The 25,034-nt window shown below is 44.4% G+C and overlaps 1 protein-coding gene across 2 annotated transcripts; it reads right to left on the bottom strand.

Moving 5' to 3' along the window:
• Positions 1-950: 950 nt before the first annotated feature.
• On the bottom strand, positions 951-24,386 carry GDNF (glial cell derived neurotrophic factor). Of its 2 annotated transcripts, none has more exons than XM_054031418.1 (3): positions 23,569-24,386; positions 19,090-19,287; positions 951-1,453 (listed from the first exon to the last, which is right to left on the bottom strand). In XM_054031418.1, the coding sequence occupies exons 2-3, from the start codon at positions 19,259-19,261 to the stop codon at positions 969-971; spliced, it is 657 nt and encodes a 218-aa protein (XP_053887393.1). In that variant the 5' UTR covers positions 19,262-19,287; positions 23,569-24,386; the 3' UTR covers positions 951-968. The 2 variants fall into 2 exon arrangements, with proteins under 2 accessions (XP_053887393.1, XP_053887391.1); XM_054031416.1 differs by having other exon boundaries at positions 19,189-19,287.
• Positions 24,387-25,034: the final 648 nt, after the last annotated feature.

Genomic DNA, 25,034 nt, shown 5'->3' with positions numbered 1-25,034 from the left:
AAACTTTAATAAATAAGGAACGGAAACTCATTAGTGAACTGTAATAAATAACAATAACTTAAATCTCAATAAATATCTTCTGTATATTTATGTCTTTGAATGGATGCATTGCATCAAGTAGTCTGTTCACTCACAATGACCAAATATTAAAGGAGTTATGTAAGTGACATTAGTCCTTTGTAAACCAAAAGAAACACATTTTGCATTTGTGTAGGCCAGGCTCATTGTTTCTATTATTCTACTAGGAGTGAGTGCTTAAAAACACAACATGTTTTCAGAGGTAATAGAAGAATTAAATCTGATACTTAACTGTTTTGAAGAAATGTGAGATGGAAATAGCCTAAATCAAACAATAAGTGAAACTGTTTTGTTTTGTGTTGATTTTCCCCGGATGAACTTTAGCTGATTAATTTTGACACTTGCCTGATTTAACCTTGCACATATACTATGTAATAAAAAAGTTATCTCCAGTGTTTTGGAATAATCTTTTAACAGGCAATATTAGGGTGTATATTGGAGTGAAGCTAATACCACTTAAGCTTACCATTATTAATGCTACCCCAGTTTTTATAACTAAACTTAATAAAAAATAAGAACAAGGCATGATATTTAATAGGTTGTGTTTTTAAGCACATTCCTAGCTGATTCAACTCTCGTTGATAGTGGACCATGTCAAATGAAATAGTGATAGCAACCTCCACCCATCCATTCTGAAACTCCACCCCTGAGCTTTGATGCCTTTTATTTGCTTTCCTGTAGAAATTAAAAGTTCCAACTTTTCTATCCTGTCCAGTTCTCTGTGCTGGATCTTGTCCTACCAGGCTCCCATGACATCTGTTTTCCTGCATCCTTGGTCCTCTTTCTCAGTTCTGAACAGACGTTTCCTTGGGAACCTTGGTCCTGTTCTTTGTATTGTAGTAGGAATGCAATATTGTATTAATCTCAACCAAAAAAAAAAAAAAAAAAAATCAGACACATCCACATCTTTTAGCGGAATGTTTTTTCAATATATGGTAAACCAAGTTATCGTCCAAAAATGAAAGGTCATCATCATAGGCAATGGGTCTGCAGCAAGCTTGCCTCACTTTATCATTGACCAGCTTTTTCTTTCTGGTTAAATTTTTTAAAATTTTGTCATATGTGGTCTCGGCTGCATCACAAGATCCACTGCAGTACCGGAAAATCAGCTCTTCTTTGGTTTCATATCCCAAATCCAAGTCAGTCACATTTAAATGTATTTCCGTTAAGACACAACCTCGATTTTTGCCCTTTTGACCTCGCCGTCCCTTTTTACTGGAATTCTCTGTATTAACAGCTGCATTTTGCCGACTTCTCTCCCGTTTAGAAAAAATTGGAGTTTGTTTATCTGGTGACCTTCTGAGTCTTTTTATAGTGGCTTGAATAAAGTCCACTACATTGTCAAACTGATCTGGATAATCCTCTGGCATGTTAGCTATTTGAAAAAGAAAGAGAGAACAGGTTTTGTTAGAAGTGGATGGCCATTTTTATTTGTCCTAGATGTTTTAATCAAAGTCCACTAGAACCTGACCAATATTATAATTCAACAAAATGTCAGGCCTATGGAAGCTATTCTATCAGTTGTGTATTTCAAAAAGTATACATAGCAGGGTCCAAAAACTGGGAAAGAAAAATGTGACAAGGTATAAATGTTAGATAAGCAGACCTACTGTAGAAGGGTCACCTAGACCTTCCTAGTCTACTGTAGATAAGGGTTCACTCTGATTATCATTCTGATTAGAAAGACTAACAGTGGGTAAAGGATATGCTCCTGGAATGATGGCAATGGTAGAAAGGAGCTGTCTGTAGCTAACTGACTGGTCAAGTTGAGTTATTGCCCCTGGCTAAATGCTTGCTTTTTGATGCAGCTGAGGATATTATTATTAGAGCTGGTTGAAAATTTTCACGTGGAACAGTTTCTGTCAGAGAATAATTTGCCAAAATTGAAACATTTCACAGGAATGTATCAATTTTGTTAAAATTTTCATGGGAAATTATTGAAACATTTCATTTTGACTTTTATGTTCTGATATGCTATAATACACCTCTACCTCGATATAACGCTGTCCTCGGGAGCCAAAAAATCTTACCGCATTATAGGTGAAACCTTCAATGAACTTGCCCCCCCAGAGCACTGCTTTACCGCGTTATATCCGAATTTGTGTTATATTGGGTCACGGTGTACAATATATCAAAATGAAACATTTTGATAGGCTGAAACTAAATATTTTAGGAATATTTTATTTCATGAAAAATTCTGAGATTTCAACTTTTCATATCAATTGGAAACAAAACCAATTTTGAAATTCTGGCATTTCCAGTGGGATAGAAATTCTGATTTTCAACAAGCTCAAGTTATTATGCTGTAAGCTTAACTAAGTCTACATCTATACTGCAGCCAGGATCAATGCTCTGAGATCGATCCATTGGCAGTCGATTTAGTGGGTTTAATGAAGACCTGCCAAATTGACAGCAGATCGCTCTCCAGTCGACCCCCATACTCTACCCCCGATGAGAGGAGTAAGGTAAATCGACGGGAGAGTTTCTCCCGTTCACCCCCCGCAGTAACTCGACCTAAGGTACGTCGACTCCAGCTACATTATTCACAAAACTGGAGTAGCATAGCATGGGTAGACATAGCCTAAGTGAAGGGGTGACTGGAGCCATTGTATGGGCATCATTTTATTATTTAATCTAAACACACAAATATAGCACAGGAGTGAGAACTTTCTTGCCTCATGCACAGTGCCAGAACTTTAGTCATTGAAGGCATGCATCCTTTGCAAGGATCAGAAGGAAGATATCTGTGGATTCGCCTCTCAACAGCTGGATGACATGCAGGATGATAGGGGATTGTGTTGACAAAATCTTCACAGATGCCAGTGCAGACTGCCACCTGTGAAGTTGCTTTCAGGGGGCAGATCCTTAAACACACACACAGCTGTACACTTCCTTCTCCAACACAGAACCACACCGTCACCACCAAGATGGTCCAGTGATTAGATGGGATCAGTTCATGGATGAAGACCAACTGGTTGAAGCTAAAGCTGAGCATGACAGAGGTGTTGCTGGTGGGCAGAGAAAAGCATTTTGAAGAGTTTGCAGCCACAGTGCAGTCTCCTTTGGTTGAAGATACACACCCACAACTGGTCAATTCAGTCCATAGTTTAAGCATGCTCCTGGGTGCCTCACTGACCCAAGCGCTCACATAACAGCATCTGTGAGTAATGCTTTCTACTGTCTCTGGTTGGCTAGGAGATTCCGTCCTGTCCTGGTGAATAATGCCTTGGCCTCAGTTATTCACACTTTATTCATCTCTTGGCTGGACTACAGCAATGCAATACATCTGGGCACAAAGACTTCAGCACTTAGGAAACTCCAACTAGTACAGAACGCTGCAGCACATCTCTTCCTCAACACAGGCTACCACAAACACACCAGACCTATCCTCCACTCTCCACACTGGCTCCCTACAGAATATGAATCAAGTTCACATTCTTAGTCCTTATCTTCAAGGTACTCATTGACCTGGGCCCCAGGATATCTAACAAACTGCCTAAAGTGCCCAGATGAAGACCGTAGTTGACAACTTCACTCCTGTGGCACAATGGAACTCACTACAATAAAGTAAAGCTCATCTGTGCAGGAGACAGAGCTGTCTCTGGGGCCAGTCCAAGTCTGTGGAATGAACTCCTCCAGGAACTGACGACCATCCAAATCTTACCACCTTTCTCTGTAAGTGCAAGGTGCATTTCTTTGACCTGCCTTCTCTAACAGAAATACTTAGCAACATGTATATTTATATATTTTTAACACTCCTACCAAACAAGAATTCCACTGCATACACTTCTCCCCCTGGAGAGAGAATGAGAGAATAAACATGTGACAGATGTTAGGATGAAATTCAATAAGGACAAACGCAAAGTATTCCACTTAGGAAGGAAAGGGATCTGGGGGTCATAGTGGACTACAAGCTAGATATGAGTCAACAATGTAACCCTGTTCACTTTTTTTGCAACATCATTCTGGGATGTATTAGCAGAAGTGTTGTAAGCAAGACATGAGAAGTAATTCTTCTGCTCTACTCTGCACTGATTAGGCCTCAACTGGAGTATTGTGTCCAGTTCTGGGCACCACATTTCAGGAAAGATGTGGACAAATTGGAGAAAGTCCAGAGAACAGCAAAAAAATGATTAAAAGTCTAGAAAACATGACCTATGAGGGAAGATTGAAAAAATTGGGTTTATTTAGTCTGGAAAAGAGAAGACAGAGGGACATAACAGTTTTCAAGTACATAAAAAGTTGTTACAAGGAGGAGGGAGAAAATCTGTTCTTCTTAACCGGTAAGGATAGAACAAGAAGCAATGGGCTTAAATTGCAGCAAGGGAAGTTTAGGTTAGACATCAGGAAAAACTTCCTAACTGTCAAGGTGGTTAAGCACTGGAATAAATTGTCTAGGGAGGTTGTGGAATCTCCATCATTGGAGATTTTTAAGAGCAGGTCACCTTTCAGGGATGGTCTAGATAATACTTAGTCCTGCCATGAGTGCAGGCAACTGGACTAGATGACTTCTTAAGCTCTCTTCCAGTCCTATGATTCTGTTAGTTATGTTGCTTAATGCACAACTGGAAGGTGCGCAGATATTATGGTGGTGAACGAGGTACAAGAATTTATATAGACTAGAACATACATACACAGAGCCTGAGTAAAAGGGCTATGCATGGGGGAAATATGTGGGCATTTATGCTCTTAAAAATCCTCCTTCCAAGCTCAAAGTATGGTGTAGGGCTTCTGTGTATCTGGTTTGCAGTCTCACCTACAGTCCATATGCAGGAGAAAGGACCATCCAATTCAACAGGCCTCTGTATGTGAGGCTTGTGGTAACAGAATCAGCAGTGTTGCGAACCCTGCAAGTTCAAAAATGATGACTCCAAAAATCATGAAACTTACTTAAAAATCATGAGATTTATTTTATCTTTACATCACATTTCTGAGGCCTGTTTTCTGATTTTTGAACTTATGGTGGGAATTACTTGTGTGTATGCATGTGCACAGCATGTACATTTTATCGAACTTACTCTGAAACACAAAAATAAACACAAGGGTGGGGGTGGTGTTGAACATATCCTGCTTCCCTTTACTGCTGGAGGGCCTCATGCCACCTCTCCCTGGGCAGACTCCCCTAAACCCTCCCTGCTCCTGCCCTGGGAACTTTCAGAAGCTCTTTACCCTGGACACTATCCCCTTCTCTCCACTCAGGTGCTGCCCCTGACCAGCTCCCTCCCACTCAGCTCCTTCCATCCAATGGGTTCAATCCCCTGCCTGCTCTGTCCCTCCTCTGGACATGTGCCCGCCCAGCTGCCCCCACCCTCACTACCATCCCAGGACAATGTCCCTTCCTCTCTCCTACCCCCATATAAGGAGCCCAATGCAGTGGATGGACTGCAACGTGCAGCATTTTATAGGGGAGTGAAAGGGGCAGGGAGCAGGTGCTGCCCCCGAGCACTCTCCCTGCAGCTTCTCCTGCCCACATGGGCTACTGCTTCTCAGCTCTGCCCAGGCAGAGCAGCCTCTGTTGGAGGCAGCTGGAACTGCAGTCCAACTCATACAGCTAGGGCTGCCAACAGCAGTATTAGTGGGTGACGCTAAAGCTGCAGCATCAGTTCTGAGTTGGATCCCCAAAAATCATAAGCGGTGGGTTCATTTTATTTGCCTTTTGTTTTTTGAGACTTTGAGGTACACTCAGGCAATGCTTTTACCACAACCATTAGGGTAAGTTTTAGAAATGTACTTATTTTTGTTTAAATGAAGCCTGAGATTTTCATCTAATCACTTGTCTTCAGGAGCTGGGGCTTTAACATATACATCAGATACCATGAGACTCATGATAAAGTTGTGAGAGTTGGCCACACTGATAGCCACACATTCCCTCAGCCAAACAACAATGGCCCCACTCATTTTCCTATATAGAGAGCCACCAAAGAGTTCTGCTCCATGGCTCTCAGAAGATCATCATGTTCTCTGGGCAAGTTCTCCACTACATTCCCCAAGTCTGCATTTCTAGTTGATTTGAGGCATCAAGTGCCAGAAAGGATTGTATTTGGCGATGAGCCCCTTTTAAGAAACAATTTATACTGCATACAAGAAGAATGTATAAATAAAGTAGGTCCAAATGTCATTTTGGAACAGCAGACTCCAACACGGCCATGTTCCAAAGAAGACAGAAACTAAATTGCCCCATCTGTCTTTAATGGGAAACTATCAGAGCAAATCTGGCACAAAATTTAGGTTTTATAAAGCTAATCTTTTAATTCCACTGTCAACAGATTTTTTTTTAAAACATTCTCCTGCAGTGGTGACAACCCAGACAAGAGTATTAGTACAAGAAACCCTCAAAGCAAACGTGACCAGAAATTGATTTCATTGGGAGAAGCTGGATCTCCAGCACTTTTGAAAATCTGATCACTTATTTATGTAGGAGCCTAACTTAGGTGCTCACTTTTGAAAATCTTGGCCATCAGGTTTTAGAGAAAAGGCTTAAATCCCACTTATTGCAAAACAGTTCTCTGTAAAAGATGCCTTTTCACTAACATGCAATTTTGAATGGAAACAATTTTTTCTGGTCCATGCAATTATTTTAGGAAAGAAATAATTTTGTATACTTATCTACAATAGAATCTCAGAGTTATGAACACCTTCGGAATGGAGGTTGTTCGTAGCTCTGAAATGTTTGTAATTCTGAACAAAACATGGTCCAAAAGTTCACAACTGAACATTGACTTAATACAGCTTTGAAACTTTACTATGCAGAAGAAAAACACTGCTTTCTCTTTATTTTTAGTAGTCTACATTTAACACCATACAGTACTGTATTTGTTTGGTTGGGGTTTTTTTGGTCTCTGGTGCTGCCTTATTGTGTACTTCCAGGTGTGTGATTGATTGGTCAGTTCGTAACGCTGGTGTTCGTAACTCTGTACATAATTTTTTACTTTCTATGTTAACTCGCATTTTGCATACAGGGCTGGTTTTAGCGGGGCCTGACTCGAATACCCAGCGGCAGTCCAGGTCTTCGGCGGCAGGGGGTCCTTTACTTGTCTCCAGATCTTCCGCGGCACTGAAGGACCCCCCCGTCGCCGAAGTGCTGCTGAAGACCCGGAGCGGACCGCCGCTGGGTGAGTAAAAAAAAAATTAAAAAATTAAAAAGGCGCCTAAGGCACGGGGCCCAATTCCAGGGAATGGCGGGAATTGGCCTAAAGCCGGCCCTGTTTGCATAGCTCTTTAACGTATCTTAAATGGTTGTTACGTTACCATCTCTAAACACCAAACACAATTTACATTATGACCCCCAAAGTTCAGGGGGTTTGATTCAGCCCATTATAATGATAGGGATTATTTGCAAATTTCAGATCCAGACCTGGGTTTGGCTCAAAGGCTCCTTCTACCAAAATAAGGTCCAAAGTTTTAGTTCAGGACCCTCTCAACTTAAACTCTACTTCTATTTTGACCGTGGTGAGTCCGAGAGGGTCCGGTTGTTCTCCCATTAGCCTCTCTAGCATTTTGATCATTCTGTTGCATACATTTATAAGCTAGAAAGAAATGGGTTGTGAAGTGGGAAAAAAGACTCATTTAGAAATATTTTTCAGTAATAAGCATATCAAGCAGAAATTAGAACCGAATCCCTGGAAATAACTTTTCAGCATAGATAGTTTATCAGGATTTAAACAATTAAAATAACACCAGTCTGAAGACTGACTTTGCTTTTATGCTTTGCATGAAAATTTGTGGGGCAAGGGATGAAACAGAAACATGTCAGTTGTATTCATTAAAAAATATAACATCAAAGATGCCAAGGTCAATTTGTCTTTAAATGATTAATACTGTTCTAGTTCATTACCTTATTCACTGACTTGCCAGCTCACAAAGAGACATTACATTCTTTCCTGTAACTTAGAATTCCCATAGAAACCGACACTGTCATTGGTGTCACCTGTCTCTCATCAAGGTGAAGTGTTAAGTATCCTGATGCATCTGACTCCTAGGCCTTTTAATGTCAGATACAATGAGCCAGTATTAGAAAAAGTACTGAATTAAAATAGCTTTTGTAATTTTTCCTTTTATGGTTACAAAGATTTTCTCTTTATAGCTCACGAGCTTGAAGGCCCATCATATGCCAGGGTATGATCAATAAATCAGTTGATAGTTATCGCTAATCTGCCTATTAATTCATATTTTTAAGTTTGTGTTCAGCCTTTTACAGGGCTTTCTTTTGTTTCCCGTAATCTTTCTACCTCCTCAACTGTGCTTCTCAGTTCACAGTACTTGCGAGAAAATCAGATTCCATCTGTTTCCAGTAAAAGAAGGAAACTAGGGCAGCAGTTCTCCAACTGTGGGTTGGGACCCCATTTTAATTGGGTCTCCAGGACCAGCATTAGACTTGCTGGAACCCAGGGCTGAAGCTGAAGCCCAAGCTCCACCCCCACCCAGGGCAGCAGGGCTCGGGCTCTGGCCCCCTCTCCCCCCGAGGAAGCAGGGCTTGGGCTCCGACCCCCTCTCCCCCCCATCTGGGGCAGCAGGGCTTGGGCTCCAGCCTCCTCTCCCCCCACCTGGGGCAGCAGGACTCGGGCTGTCCCCCCACCCGGGATCTTATAGTAACTTTGTTTTCAGAAGGGGGTCATGGTGCAATGAAGTTTGGGAACTCCTGAACTAGGGCCTTGTCTACTCTACCAGGGTAAGTTGACCTAAGTTACGCTACTCCAGCTTCATGAATAATATAGCTGGAATTGACGTAGTTTCGGTTGACTTATTACGGTGTTTATATTGCGCTGCGTTGATGAAGACATTCTCCCGTCGACTTACCTTATTCTTCTTCTTCTGGTGCAGTACCGGAGTTGACCGGAGAGCACTCTGTGGTTGATTTAGCGAGTCTTCACTAGACCCACTAAATCGATCCCCACTGCATCGATTGCAGCAGCATCTATCCCCAGTAAGTATAGACATGGCCAAAAAGAAGTGACAGAAAAATCCCATTTGCTAAACTTCACTTGCTGTCATCTGTGGCTGTGTTAGGGAAAAACATGCTCAGGAGAGTTGGGTAAAGTAGATACAAACTTGTTCAAGGTGAGAGGTCTACAGTAGAGGACTTCTCAGGCCTAATTTTGAGACCTGATGCAGACCCAAACTGGACCCAATCCCACACAACCCAACCCAAGCACAAGAGAGTAGAGTAGTTTTCCAACCCAACCATGAACCTGAATCAGTTCTGATGCCACTTCCTGCCCATGGGTTTGGTGCAGCAGCAGCCCCACACTGTGCTGTATGTGCACTACAGAGTGGTGCTGAGATTTCTCTGGCATGGTCACTCTGCAACACAGGAAGGCAGGAGTGAGGCAGGCAGGAAGTGGCGAGCCAACCTACCCCAACCTGAGCCTGAAAGAATCCAGTTGTTTTCCCACCCACGCTGACCCAAACCTGGGTCCCATCAGGTTTAGATGAGGTTTTAGGGCTCTAATCTTCGTGAGTTGGCTTACCAGTTGATCGCTAGTTGGCCAATCTGAATGACCAATAGTGTTCAAACTGAAGCCATTCATAAAATCTCCATTGACTTCAGTAAGAGCAAAATTGAGCCCTGTGGGAGGAGACCCTGTTTTGACAGCTGCAGATCCTAAATTTGATAGTGGTATGTGATATGATTAATCCAAGCAGCAAAAATACTTTTGTTGGATAGCTAGATTTTTCTTCTTCATCTCATCCCAGGACATCTTTGCGGACACAGGAAGCAGAACAATGTCACCATTCATTCCTGTTCAGGACTTGTTTCTTCATTAAGTCCAGCCTGGTCATATTCCTGCATAAAATGTTTCTCCATCTAGTTGGTGGTTGGCCTCTAGATCAGATTGTATTTGCATTATTTTCTTTGGCATCCTATCATCTGTTGGTCTTCTGCAGTATTCTCACCATCATAATCTTTCTCAATTGTCGCTAATCCCATTGTCACACACTGAGGTGTGGGTGGTGTGTCCTAGTGGTTGGAACAAAATCTGTTGGGCAGAACTGGACTTGTGGTCAGGAGACGAGCCAATGGTCAGAGCCAGGAGTTGGGAACCAGAACAGAGCCAAAGAGCACAACCAGAGTCATGGTCAGAAGACATTCTAGTGATCAGAGCCAGGAGTTCAGAAGTAGGCAGGGACTAGGGCTGGAAGCAGGTCTGGCGCAGCTGAAGGTATGGAACACATCGAAAAGCCATTGTGTTGCTGTTCCTACAAGGCTTAAATGGTGATCTGTTGGCTCTTTTGTCCAACCAGGGAGCACAGTCACATAGTGAGGGTTTATTGGGCAGCAGAGCTCATGTGGTTGCCAAGCAACCAAGCCCAGAGGCAGCTGCGTACCTGACATCCAGACCGATTTCACATCTTACTCTCCTTCTAACTTCTTCGTTGGTCTTAACATTATTTCACCTTACACTTGCCATCTTCCAAGTGGAAGGCCTTCACTTCCTTTTAATGCAACTGCCTCCATATGGTAAAGTAATATTATTAGTACACCAGTTTTATAAATTTTCACTTTTGATACTAAATGTAATGTTTTTATCAGTCCATAATTTCATCAATTTCTGTGCATCAGCTTCTATGCAGCACTTGTATCTAAAGCACATCTTCTTTTAACTTCATTCTTGATGGAACCATCAGCACTGATCAAGCTTCCTAAGTACACATAACATTTTACTTGTTCTGTCACTTCATTGGCTGCTGCATTTCAACAATTCTTCTGTTGTCCCTTGTCCAAGATACAATCACTTTGTCTTCTTGGCATATATTGTAAGTCTAAGTCAAAGTCAACTACACCAATTTTCCAAAGTAGAGGATCATCATTAATTCAAACGTTTCTGCCAATTGTACAATGTTATCTACATAAACTAAAGAGCTTAACTCTAGATTACCCAATGTCACACCGTCCAAATCACCTATCATTCTTAATGTTCAGTTTAAGAAATGATGAAAACAAAGGTGAATTCTTGTCCGCTTGCTTTGATTTGAACCAATTGCTTAATTTTCCACTAGTTCTTATGGCACTATAGGAATCTTTGTACATAACTTTTATAATTGCAGTTATCCTATCTGGAACGCTACATGATTTTACTACTTTCCATAATGCGTCCCTCCAAACTGAATCAAATGCCTTTGTGAAGTCAATGAAAACAACAAATGTCTTTAATCCCCATTCTCACTTTTTTCCATTAACTGTCAGACTGTGAATATCTGATCAATGCAACTGCAGTCTGGTCTGAACCCACATGGTGCTTACTGCTGCCCCTAAAACTGGTCATAATCTGTTGACAATTATTTACATCATGATTTTTCCCAATACTGATGATAAGCTTACAGCATTACATAAAGGATGAAGAAATCACAAAGATTGAATAAGCACAAGTTCTGGAAAGAAGACGCTCAGCAACTACAGGAAGCATGAAGAAAACAAGATATGAAAATGATATACAATAAGGTTAAGTTGTATTGAAACACAACCAGGCCAATGATGCTAGCAGGAAGAGAGGCTAATTTGTTGAACTGACAACAAATTCTGAAGTGGAGCTGAAAGTATGGACGGAGCATTTTTGACAAAGTGCTGAACCTTCTATTCATTCAAATGCAAGCATTCTGGACATCTAGATAAACAGGTAAACAGATAAACAGCATATAAGGCCATATGGATATCAACACCAAACCACCGTCAGATGAAGAAATAGAGCAGTGGAACAGTTAAAAAATGGGAAAGCTGCAGGAATAGACGATATAACATCTAAGCTGCTAAAAGTCAACAGGGCAAGTGCTATCAAAGCATTAGGAAAAATATACAAGAAGGTATGGGAGCAAGAGGCATTACCGAATGACTGTCTAATGGCAATAGTTGTACCAGTTTTGAAGAAAGTACATCCTGCCAATCCGAATAAGTATAGATACATAGATTTTTATTAAGGCTTATATTATGGAAAAGTGTTACTTTTAACTAATTATAATGTGATAGTTTTTTAGAAAAAGCATTATTATTTATTTTAATACATCTATTGTGGTAGCACCTGGAGGCCACATCTGAAATCAAGGCCCCACTGTGCTAGGTACTATACTAAGAGACCATCTCTTCCTTTCAGAGCTTACAATGTAAATAGACAAGACAGGTAAAGGGTGAGAGAAGAAATAGAGGTGAGGTGACCTGCCCTAAGTCACACAGCAGGTCAGTGATAGAGCTGGGAACAGAACCCCAGTCCATTGCCACAGTATACTGCGCTAGGTGGACCTTTGGTCTGGCCCAATGTGGCCATTCTTATTTCTTAACCTCTGGACCATTCCTCCTCTCTAAACCCTTGTATTGTTCTAAAACAAGTATGGGAATCTGTATCCCTGAAGTACATGTCCAGTGGCAGGTTCCCATGTCTGTGAGCTGAATATTCTGTTTTATCACAATTTTCTATATCAATCTTATCACTCTGGTATCTGAGAACCTTAAATAGGTGTTTATTACTCTAGCAGTACCTGAAACCTATGAGCCTCTTGCTGTTAGCCAGCACTCATAGCAATGAGCATGTAGCCAGCTAACAGACACAGTTCTGGAAGAGTAGTCTGTGATGGCCATACAAAGAAATTCCATCCTGGATTTCTGGTACAAAAATCCTCCAGCAGTTCAGCTCTCAAGTAATGTTATCAAAGCCCTCACTAGAGTGACCTGGCTGCTAATCTACTACTGTTCACATATTCAAGGTGAAAAATGTATTGGCGAAAAAAAATAGAATTATCTCACCAATTAAAATATATACTATCTAGTCAATATCAATCAAATGCATTCTGGCCCAGGAGTCTATGCTCTGGCTTTGAGTTCCCATATTCTTTTAGGATACATCCCCAAGGAACAGGCACAAGGGCCAGGAGGCAGATTGTGCCTCTTTCATAGTCTGCTTACCAGGCTGCTCCTGGAGCAGTACACCACCATACTCCCCCATGTACAGGGCTTGTGGCAAAGCCATGATTGAATCCTGACTCTGTGAATCTCAGCTGATTTCAGTGATGGTTTTGCATTATGAATAATACATGTTTTTCTATGATGCTCTTTTACTTTCCAAATTTCAGCATTTTTACAGTTTGTGTCTGGATAATGAACATACTGTTAGCATGAATGTTTCTCAGTATGAAAACTGTTAGCATACAAGCTGATAATGTTTTCATACTATTACAATAAATAGTGCATAGCACTAAAACAGGTGCCACATGTTCTGCTGCAGGGCATCCCAACCTGTGATCCATGGACCACTGGTAGCCCATGGAGCACTTGATAGTGATCTGCAGAGAGGTGTCTGTTCACAGGATGGTTCTTATCCTTTCCCAGATTCCACACAGTATTAAAATATGGCCAAACATACAGACCTAATATAACCTTTTTAGCTAGGCAATTGCTGTCATTAGAGAGTTGTTACATGATTGTGAATGGGAGCAGAGGTGGTCCTCACATTTATCAATGGGAGGGAATGTGGTATGTGCCATTTGTGAATCAGAGGGGATATGTCCACAAGAAAATCTCTCTGTTAAGATGTAATCTGCCTTATGAAAAGATTTCGGAATCCCTGCTGTTCTGCAGCTATGCCCAGATTCAGGAAAGCACTTAACAAGTGTTCATCTTTAAACACATGCTTAAATCCATCCCTACTCATCACAGCACTTATGCATGTTCTTAAATCCCATTGACTTCAAAGAAATGTAATTACAGTCTTAAAGTTAAGCACATGTTTAGGTGTTATGCTGAAAAGAGAGACAATTAAGCAAATGCTTAAGCTGAGTTGAGGTGGGACCTTATACCCTTCTAAAAAATCTTTACTGAAATTTATAACAAAATCGATCATTGCATAGTTCATTTTCATTCTTTTACCTTAAAACATGCTAAGTTTCCTGTAACATTTTTTGTGCAACTGAATATCCTGTATGAACCTGTCTCAAGTATCTAGCAGTTTGTTTACTTCTCTTTTCCATCTTTATAATTAGGGAATAGTTTCCATGTTTCATTGAAATCTTCCCTTTTATTCTGCTTGCCATATATCGCTTTTTCATTAGATGCATCTTTTATATCTAAGATGATCCATTCTAGTCCTGTTATATCTTTCCAGTGTCAAGGATTAACTGTTTTTGCTACCACTAAACATTTTGAAACCCACTCTATTTTAATTTCTGATAAAACTGAGGATTCATATAACTGCATTATTTAATATTACGATCTTACTGATTGCCATTATGATATTATCTCAGAATTATGAGATTCCTGTGCAACTCTACATCTTTTTTAAGCAGGTCCAGCAGAGATTATTATTTCTGAATTCTAGTCTCTGCAGTCCTAATGGAGATCAGAACAGTTTAGACAATATTTTAAACTGCATCCATTTGAGGATCACACTGTAGTAGCCATATAACTTCTTTCCCGTCTTTTGGTTCATGGTCATCTGAACATCTGAATTCCAAGAATTTCCCTTGAATATGCTTTAAGTAAATATATACTTTTAAAATATGAATAATGAGAAAAATATATACTTGTATATTTCCTCTTGAAGGACTCGGTCATTTTAATGTTAACTCTTTGAGCGCCTTCCATGGGAATGTATTTATTAGACACTGTATTTGACACAGAATGGAATGATGGTGTATTAGGTATTGTACGCGTCTAACAAGTGGCATATAGAATAAAGTATATTTAGATCAGAACATATCATTTTTTAGCACTAACAATGTGTTCATCTCTATATAGCATCAAAATATAAAGACAAGTCTTACCCTGAAGAGCTTGCATTCCAATATCATATCCTGGCTATTCTACATTTCCTCTGTATTTCTAATATAGAAAATAAAAACACTCCAGCTCACAGGCACTGACTTTTGTTTTTGCGAGTGGGTACTCCCCTCTTCCCCATGCAAATGGCAGGCAGGGCCTTGGGGGGGGGGGGGGGGAAGAGGCCAAGCGGGAGTGGGGCCTCAGGGCAGAGCGGGGGTGTGGAGTCACAGTCTGGCTGCCAGGGCGCACAAAAAGTAATCTAGCCCTGCAGGTGCTGAGCACCCCCTATCAAGTAGGTGCTTGAGTCCTGGAGCACCTACGGAGTCAGCGCCTATGCTCCAGCTAAAGATGTTAAATGGCCTAACACTAAATTATCTTTTAAAAAGAAACACACATGACAAACCCCTGAAATCAAATCACTATTCAACAATCTCACTATGCCTCAGGTACTGCAATTTATAAGAACATCTTCTGCCTCTTTACAGAGAGAAGCTTCTACACGGTTTCTTTTCTTCTTTTTCTTTTTTAAATATGCAGCTAGATCTTACACTGTGCTCCCCCTCTGCCAGTGATCACATTGTAGGTAATGGCCTATGTGACTTGGGATCCCATTCACCCTACAGTTACAGCATGTTGGGGTACCCAGTTACAAAATATATATGCCTAACACTAGGTTTTCTTTTCATAGATAGGCTTTCAAACATAACCCTTTGACCACATCTTGCATCCGCTTATTGGCATAGTTCTATTTATAATGTGTTTTGTGTTCACACATTACATAGTATCTATAGAAGCTAATTGTGTGCCACTCTTGCTCATACAGGACCCTTGATCATGCCTATATGACTAGGATAGCTTCCTCTCAGTTGCTATAACAAAATATCCCACACTGCATTGCCCTATGTATTGCGTGTGCCATATGCATATGTACTCCAGCAATCCTATCCCCCCATCACAAACTATCCCATATGGCTCTGCTGGTTACATGATCAAGAAGCAGGGGGCTGATTTAAAATGCTCTGCAATTAGTGCAGGCTACATTGAGCAAGCCGGTGTCTACTTTAATCATATAGCTGAAGCCTGTGACTGCTGGTGCACATTATTCTAGGACCACTGATATGAAACGGAGGGGTCATCACAGTACATCTGGTCAGATTGAGAGGTCAATACCTTGCTCATAATCTGGGGCAAGGGAAATTTTCAGGCCAATCTGAATTTGGTGCTACATAATCTTGTGATCTCAGAGCACTATCAGCACCTCAGAGCACCTCGTGGAGAAAATGATGCAGTGAATTGAGGAAAGACGAAAATATGAAAGTCCTGGTGTAACTGAGCTGACAACTCCAACTATGTATCAGGCCACTGCTGGACACTCCCTCCTTCTAGGGAGCTGAATCAGAACCAGACTAACCATTGCTCCTGGCAGCATATTGGAGAGCTATTTCAGAGAGGAGAGGGAAGATGAAGAACCACAAAGAGGAGGAGAAGCCATTGAGTCCCATTACAGGTAGTGTTCAACCCATTTTTTGTGTTGGGATGCGTGTGTGTGTGAGAGGGAGCACACACACACACACACACACACACACACACACTCTAAGTGATGTGTGGAAGAGAATGGGACCAAAGTCATGAGAACAGATTAAAGAAGATAACTGTGGAAGGGGAACCCATTAAAAAGAACCTGAGTCTTGGATCTCTCTCTCTCGATATTGTATTTGTATGAGCACCTTCCAAATAAAATCAATAGCGATTGGCAAAACCTCTAGTGAACTTTTTGTTGTTGTTATTGTAATGGTGAAAATAGCTTTCAGTGAAATGGAAATACACCAGCATGCCCTCTGCCTACACACTAATGGTGTTCATCCCATCATGATTCAGACTCCCTCAGGCCCTGCTATCAAAATTCAGACCCTGACTCAAATGCCAGTTATAGTACTTTGAGTTCTGCCTACACCCTTTCTTATTATGGTGGAACCCAAGCACCACTCTGGGCAGAAGTTCAGTGACACATCTTGGAAATCGTTAGCTTATTAAGCCCGGTGTTTTCAGAATGGCATCCAGATGCCACATGTTTTTAAAACAGAAACAGTAATAAAGTGAATCAAGGTATTTAACTATTAGGCTGGCATATCAGCACATAGCCAACCAGCTCAGCAAACCCCTGCTATCAGGTTCACCGCTGTAGCCAATACAGGAGTTTCTCTGAACATGGATATTTCACCAGTCTTGGGAAAAGAACACAAAAAATGGTTGAGAGACTCACTTATCCAGCTTTAACCGCAGGGTGAGTAGCAATGCTCATCTTCCCTTTTCACCCAGGCCCATCTATTTGGGATTTCCATTGTAGGTTTAAACAGTGCAAGAACATATTGCTCAGGTTTCTGCGGATAATTTCCCTAGTAGAAACATAGGAACTGATATACTGGAGCAGACCCTTCGTCCATCTCTGCTTGGCTCTACACTGGGCTCTACACTTCTGGAAGATGCTGCTCACTCATCGTGCCATGATCCACCTGAAACACAAGGTCCACATGATGGACATTTCACTCCTTAGTCTACAAGATACCCAAACAACAATGAGAAGTTTGGTTATTCTCATACTGGAAATAGACTAGACCTAGTGGGTAAGTGATTAATGCTTCTGCTGCCTGTCTGTCTCCTCTGCTTGCTGTGGAACGGACGGCATAGATGGAATAACATTTTTTTAAAATGTCTTAATAGAGGGGCTGGTGTTATACAAAATAGTTCTAGGCCCCATTTGTAGGACCCAGAACAATGGAACACTGATATTTCACCACCCTGAACTGACAAACTTGTCATCGTTGTAAAGTTACTAGTACAACTTTCTTCTTAATGCTTTTTTCTTCCTACAGAACTGAAACAGCTGCAGCTCAGAGTAGGGGAGACTGGCACAAATGCCAGCATCCTGAGGTTTTGTGGAATCTTCCACTGCACATACACCCTCCTTTCCATGTACCACAATGTAGAGGAAGATCACAGCATCATAAAGCCTCAGCAATCTGTGCAAGAAGAAGAAAACTGGGGAGGGAGTTCTTTTGGTCAACTTGCATCTGATGAGGGACTGAGACAGGATGCTGTCATTCATGGAACAGTAAGAGGGTCAGCTCAAAAGAGAGGAGAGTGAGGCCTGGGAAAGATTCCAATGGGAGGAAAATGAGAAAGAAGACAGAAGATTAGAGAAGGAAGAAGTGGAAAGCCAGCACGTCCCTCAGCCCACGCCACTTCCCGCAGCCCCCATTGGCCTGGAACAGTGAACTGTGGCCAGTGGGAGCTGCAATTGGCTGAACCTGCGGATGCTGCAAGTAAACAAAGCGTCCCGGCCCACCAGCGGATTTCCGCGATGGGCTGCGTGCCAAAGGTTGCCGATCCCTGAGCTATATCCTTGTACCATATAAATTACAGTATCTACACAGAGAAGAGAATTCGTTAAAGACAAAGTGGGCAGTCTCAATTCTGGGTCTTTGCTTTTATGGGTTTAAGACAAGGCCCTTCATGTTAATTGAATACTTCTATGATTAACTTGTGTATGTTGCCACTGCTTATTGAGTCATATTAATGCTAACTTTAAAGGAGCACCAGTGTGTATTTAAAAATCACACTGCTTTCTGAAAATGCTTTTCTTGGAGACCTTTTGTTATTTATTATTACCTAGAATTTAGATTGTAAATAGTCTCTTACTGGGGGCTGGTCTACAGCCAGGCTTACACGGATTTAACTACATCAGTTTCCGAAAACCCTTTTTTATTTCAGTGTAAGTCTGATGTGGACAATCTTATTTTGGAATAAATGGGGGGAATTAAATGAGGTCAGTAGCCGCCCTACTTGTTTGTACAGTGCTTTGTAGGATGGGCTCCCAATCTTGGCTGAGGGTTCTAGGTGCTACTGTCATACAAACAATACATAATGAGATTTTTTAGAACTGAAAAGGGATTAGCGGGGGCAAGACGTGTTTCCTGTTTGGGATCAGTTCAGCAATTCCCCCTCCTTTGCATGGATCTTTCACAGGGGAGCAACAAATAGAAAAACAGGTTTTAAACAAACGCTTCGGTACACCCACGCAAACGGGATGGGGGCAGGTGTAGCAACTGCCCCTCAGTTAAAATGCCCCAACCCCCACCCGCCCTCCAGTTGTAGTCACACAGCCATGGGGCGCTCCGCGCAGCGAGCTCCCCGCGCTCCGGGTCAGACACTGGAAAGCGGGTTTAGTAAGACAGACAGTGGTGACTATGAAGGGGAACGTTTCTTACAGTCACTTTGCACAGCATAGGGAGGCGGCAGGCTGATGGGGGAGTGATCGTCTTCAGGCCCCTCTACCACTGAAGGGGGCCCCTCGGGAGGCGTCTTACCGGCGGGCAGCGGGGATGTGGAGACCGTGCTGAGCAGCACCACGCAGACAGCCACAACATCCCATAACTTCATCTTAGATTTCCTTCCGACACCGGCCCCTGGCGAAGAGGAGACACAAGGTTAGCTCTGCGCTGCGCTCCGGGCTCCCCCAGTGCCAGAGCCTGCGCCTGGGCTCCCGAGCCCCGGGGGGGCTCTCAAAAGCCTTCGACCAAGCGCAGATGCTGGAGTGAAAATGATCAACTCCCCCGGGGGAAAGGTTCGCTCCAGCCCAGCCTGCTGCGTTAATCCCATAACCGAGCCGTGCACAGACCGGGGGGCTGCCAGGGCCCTAACCTCACCCCCAGCAGCCGGCCCTGCCAGCGGATCTAATTCTTATGGGGAGGGTCACACAAACCCAACCCTCTGCTCGCCCGTGTCGCTCTGGAGCTCAGCCGAGGGTCTGCCTAGAAAATACTGGGGCTGTTTGCGTCTCTTGGGGCCTTTTAATAAACCCAAAGGGTTTGGGGAGGGACCGGGGCTCGTTACGAAACGCAGCAGGTCCTGGAGAGACGCTGCCCCCATCCCACCGATTCCGGCTCACGAGCAGAGAAGGAACGTCTGACACGCTGCCTCCTTGCAATGGACAGGGCAGACACCCGCGGGCTCGCTAAATCCCTGTCCTTTGATCCGTCCCCAAAGCCAAACCCCCAGTACCTGGCGGTGTGCAGGAGATTAGAAAGCAGGGGAGCGGCGGGATTAAGTCTAGCAGACACTGAAACGTTCCGACTGATAATCGCGCACGAGAAGGGGAGTAGGTGGAGGCCAGGTCGAACTCTTTCGGAGATACAAATCGTCGTGGCTCGTAATGGGAATCCGGGTTGGATTTAAGCGTATGTTTTATAAAACCAGTCGCGTTGTAATTTAAATCCACCACATCGGCTTTTACATCAAAGAAGGGATTTGGCAACTTTCAGGCTTTTGATAGTAAAATGTTATGAGCACCAGGAGGGTGTCAGGGGGCTGCTCCCAGAGATGTGAGAGAAATATGTTGTTGCTTTATTTACATCCACTCCACTCCAACCAGTTCTCCGCTTTTCGCGAACACCTAGGTCTGGGCAGATGCGTGTATTTCCATCCTCCCTGTTTAGCAGATGTTAGCTTTCGCCTGTTTGTATTTTTGTCTTTGGAGAGGAAACTCGCTGAAACTGGTTTATTCGGATTTCGTTAACGTGGGGCCAGATCTGGCAAATCTTACTTTGACCCCTCTGCGGTCAGACTTTGCCTCAGTAAAGACAGTTGGATTTAGCCCTTACTAGCCAGGGATGTTGACTGTAATATAAATAAGAAATTAATGTAGCTCCCTGAAGCCCCTTTATAATTTGTCAGCTGTCATAAAAATATATTAAAACACAAACAACTTTAAAAAGCCTAAACAAGGCCCTTCCTCCCTTAATATTTGGGAGTAATTCAGAGGAGTAGGATGCAGATAGCGTGTCATGAGAGGATCACACTTTCTGTAATAAAGGACTATATTCGTTGTGTTAAATCTATCAGCTCCAGGGCCATGGTACATTTGAAAGCAAAGAACCACCTAAAACACCAGCGTCCCTAAAGCTTTCACCCCCCTCCCCCATGTAACTGCAACTGATTTCCCTTCTGACTCAATTAGAATGCTCCATTTGAGTGTTTTCCTTTCTGCGCGATGGGAGGGGTTTTAACAAATGGATTTGCATTCTGCCCTCCGAGGATTTGCACAGCAGGGTTTGGAATGGGGAATATTTAACAAAGAAAAATTCCAATTCGCTCTCCCCCCATTAGGTAGAATCCCTCTTTCTGCTTCCAATACCAGAGCTGCCATCTCTGGTCGTATGAACGCATTAGCCCCAATCTCCCGTTCAGAACTGGGCTACCTTATCTGAATCCTTCCTCCGCCTCAGACATCCTCAGGGCATGAGCAAGGCTCCCCAATCCCGGTCTGTCCTGGGCAGCTCTTTGCGTGTTCTCTAGAATGCGGGAGTTTTATAGAGACTTTTGCAGGCTTCTATCCTGGTCCCTTTGAAATATATGGTAAATTTACAGTGACTTCAGTGTGGGTCTAAAACGTCATCCTGAAGTTCAGTTGTTGCCCCGTCATTACTTGCATCTGAAGAAGTGAGGTTCTGACCCACGAAAGCTTATGCTCCCAATACTTCTGTTAGTCTCAAAGGTGCCACAGGACCCCTGTTGCTTTTCACAGATTCAGACTAACAGGGCTACCCCTCTGATACTTGCCCCTTCATTGTACATTAAAGAATTTCAATAAAGATAGCAAGCAACAGAGGGTCCTGTGGCACCTTTAAGATTAACAGAAGTATTGGAGCATAAGCTTTCGTGGGTGCATGCCCACGTCATCAGACGCAAGTAGGTGCAGCAGGACCCTCTGTTGCTTTTTACAGATTCAGACTAACAGATTCAGGCTACCCCCTGATAATAAAGATAGAGGCATCTGCATCAAACCGCATCTCCTGTCGAGCTTGCTTTATAGGACAGAGCCATTCTTGAAGGTTCAGACCTTCAACTCGCATTTTCTCTACCATTTGCAAAATCCGTGTCGTTTTCTTTGCATGCCTTTTTCAAAACAAATCCTTCAGTGCGCTATTCCTTGTCGGGTTGTTTTTAAAAGAGAGAAGAAAACAGAAATTCAAAGCAATCATCAGCTCCCTGAAATAATCCTAACGCGGAGAAGAAATTTCAGCAAGGAAAGCGATTCCAGGTTCCCTAAACCAGGAGTTCAAGTGATAAGGAATGTTTGAAGAGTTTCCCCAAATGGAAAGGCACAAATGGGGCTGGGGCCGGTGGTGGATTAGTAACCTGCTCATTGCTAGTGTGTGTTAGGACACACCTTTCCGGCGCTAGAGGGCAGTGTAAACCGGCCGCTTGAACTGCGATAGCTCGGTGTGCCCACCTAGTACGAGACTGAGACGTTACTATGTTTGTGTAGCCCAGCATGATGTTTGGAGTGGGAAATGTGTATTTTTAGGCTACTCTTTGGAAAGCAACAGGAGTGAACGTGATCCCGCATGGCTTGCTGGGGGAAAACTCTGCACCACGTTTCAGCCCTATCCAGCGGGTAGCAAAAATCATTTGTGAAGGACAACTAGGCATCCTGGGATGCAAACCGGCATAGGTGATACCTTTAGAAGACTTGCACGGTCTGTGCTAAACCATGTGGCCACTTCAACACCCCTCTTCACGTATACTGCGATTTCAAAAGTTGTGTTTTGCTTTTAAAAGTTCCGCTCCAGACTTAGTACATTGTCTGCAGAAAATGACCTCTGCAAATACGCTTTGGCGAAGTTCCGATGAGCAGGCTAGTGAATCATGTAACAAGCAGAGGTGGTAGCTGTCAGCTCCCTGGAAACATCCCTTCCAGTGTGGGATGAATCACAGCAAGGAAACTCTTCCCGTGCTATTTTCCCGCCTATGCACTATTTTAGACCCTGGCGGGGTGGGGAGCCTAACGATTGCTTTGGGAGGGCGTGAAACGATTCCTGTTTGAAGGGTTTATTTGCACACGTTTTAGTTCGACCTCAGCGGCCTTTAGCGAGGTGCTGCGGAGCCCCCCGGTTTGCTGCTGCTGTCCCGATAGCAGCATGGGAGGATGGGGAGTTTAGACGGCGTTGATTGCTGGGGCCCGGTCCGTGGCTGAGTCCCTCCAGGATCGCTTACTCCGGTGTAAACACGTAGCCTCCTGGCCACACCAGCCCCTCCAGCGGGGCGCACGGCTCTGGCAGGCTGGGAAGAGACGCTACAGGCTGGCGAGGATGACAAGGGCAGCAACGGGTTCGCCGGCTCCTGCCTTCGGGCCCTTGTGCCTCAACTTCCCGCCGCAGCTTCTGCGCCGCGCAGCCACCAGCAACCGCGTGCCCAGGCAGCGTGTCTGGCGGACCCTCGCCCGGCGGGGAACAAATGCCGGCGGCAGGAGGTGCTCGGAGCTGCAGCACGGGGCGTGGCTCGCGAGCGGCGCTGGGGAGACACCGAGTCTCCATCCCCCAGTATCAGTCCCAGCTCGGGGGTTCAGGAGAATCCTCACTGCTTGGAAAACGCCTGGAAGGGCAGAAATTCCTCCCCGAGGGCAAGGGGAGCTTTAAACTCCCGGTGCTGGCTGCGGGCCCGGGCAGGGCGCCCAGGTGCGAGGACTGCAGGGAGCGGCGCAGATGTTTGCATTGACCCAGGTGGCCTAGGCGGGCCTCTCTGGTTACTTCCCAGGATCCGAGGGGAAGAACATTAAACCTGTTTATTTCCCGTGGGTGCTCAGGATGCGTCCTGTGCCCTCAAGGGCAGCGATCCAGAGCCTTTGCCGCCCCCCCTTCCCTGCAGCCACCCCCAGCGCCTCGCCAAGGGCAGAAACGTCACCTTACCTTTCAGATGGGCTCGTCGGACCCAGCACGGACATTAACTCCAGGAAGCCCGGCCGGCCGCCAAGGGATGCATGTGGCTCAGCTCGGGGATCCTCCAAGAGGGGCAGGGGGAAAGTTCACAATTCCGGATCAGGGGAAGGGGCTGCTGCCGCCGGCACCGCTCCGTGCGCCCTCCCCCCGCCGCCGCAGGTGCGCGGTCCCTGCGGAGAGCAGAGGCAGCGCCCGGTTCTCGCCGCTCCTTGCCCTGCAGCCGAGTCCCAGCTCAGCGGCAGCCGCAGCCTGCACCGCACGAAGCGCCGCCTGGCAGCGAGAACTGGCTCTGGGTGCTGCGGTTGAGCTCCTGCCTGGAAATCTGAGCAAGACACCCCATCAACAACTGCGGGGAGTCCAATGAAGACATCAGGGCTCCCGGGACGCCAGCTGGGCCAGGGGGAACGGGGCACTCTCGCATGCACGCGAGAAACAGCTGAGACGGGGACAGAGCAGCCTGCGGGAGAAGCAGAGGCTGGAGCAGAGATGTGTAAGCTAGCCGCCGCCGCCGCCGCCGCAGGACTCCCTCCTCCAGAAAGGGATCGCGTCACGCTGAAAGATTAGATCCAAGAGGAACGTGCAGAGTTAGAGCGATCCCAACTTGGTGCGAGAGCATCCAGCGCCTCCCGACAGCAACCTGCGCGGGACCCTCCGTAATCCGCTGGGGTCAGAGCGCTTGGTGGGAGCGATCAGCTTTGGGGACCTGCCACTGGAGGCGTCTCACACGAGGGCAGATGTGGGCGCGCAGGCCAACATGCGAAGCAATCGATTTGCCAGGGCGAAGCAGCAATGGAGATGGATTTATAGGGCCCCTTCTGGTGACGTGCCCTCCGCTGCCTCCTCTGATTCGCTTTCGGATCTAAACACACGTTAGCTCCCAACACTGGATCCGACAGAGTTTCCAAATATCTCTTGGCTGAAGTCAGAGGCTCTACATATCATGTATTACATGGCAAGCAATGAAGAAGGCTTCTGAAGTTGGCCGGCATCTTAGGCTAAATTTTCAAGCGGATGTAACATAACACCACACTTTGGTAGAAAGGCACACACACTCCGAATCCCAATTCCAAAGCAGTAACATCATTTCTAAAGGAGCAGGTCAGAGAAGGCTGCGTTAAAACTGATTTCATCCAAAGTTCCCCAAACCCACAGCGTGTCCTTATTCCTAGCGAGGGCGGTTCGCAGGAGAGCAAAACGCTAGGAAAAAGGCGCTGGGTGAAAGCAGACCTGCTATTTCCTGATTTCTTGGTGATCCAGGTAACGAGACAGAGCTAAATCCAATTTCTGTATAGCCGTGCAAAGAACAGCACGGGTGTTAGGTAGTTCCTATAGCATAACGGCAAGCCTTGCTGGTGATTTCTAAGGCACTATTAGGCAAATTGTCATTATAAAAGGAAATACGATCTGTCTCATTCACTTAACATATTAGCTTCCTG

The sequence above is a fragment of the Malaclemys terrapin genome, chromosome 6, assembly GCF_027887155.1.
Source record: "Malaclemys terrapin pileata isolate rMalTer1 chromosome 6, rMalTer1.hap1, whole genome shotgun sequence".
Lineage (NCBI taxonomy): Eukaryota > Metazoa > Chordata > Testudines > Emydidae > Malaclemys > Malaclemys terrapin.
This window is presented reverse-complemented; position numbering and strand designations above follow the sequence as displayed.

Bases quoted from the DNA above. Each gene is read 5' to 3' on its own strand.
- GDNF (XM_054031418.1), bottom strand. From the start codon at position 19,261: ATGAAGTTATGGGATGTTGTGGCTGTCTGCGTGGTGCTGCTCAGCACG. The intron at 1,454-19,089 runs GTAAGAAACGTT...TTTTTCAAATAG, and splicing joins CTATGCTGTGCAAAGTGACT to CTAACATGCCAGAGGATTAT.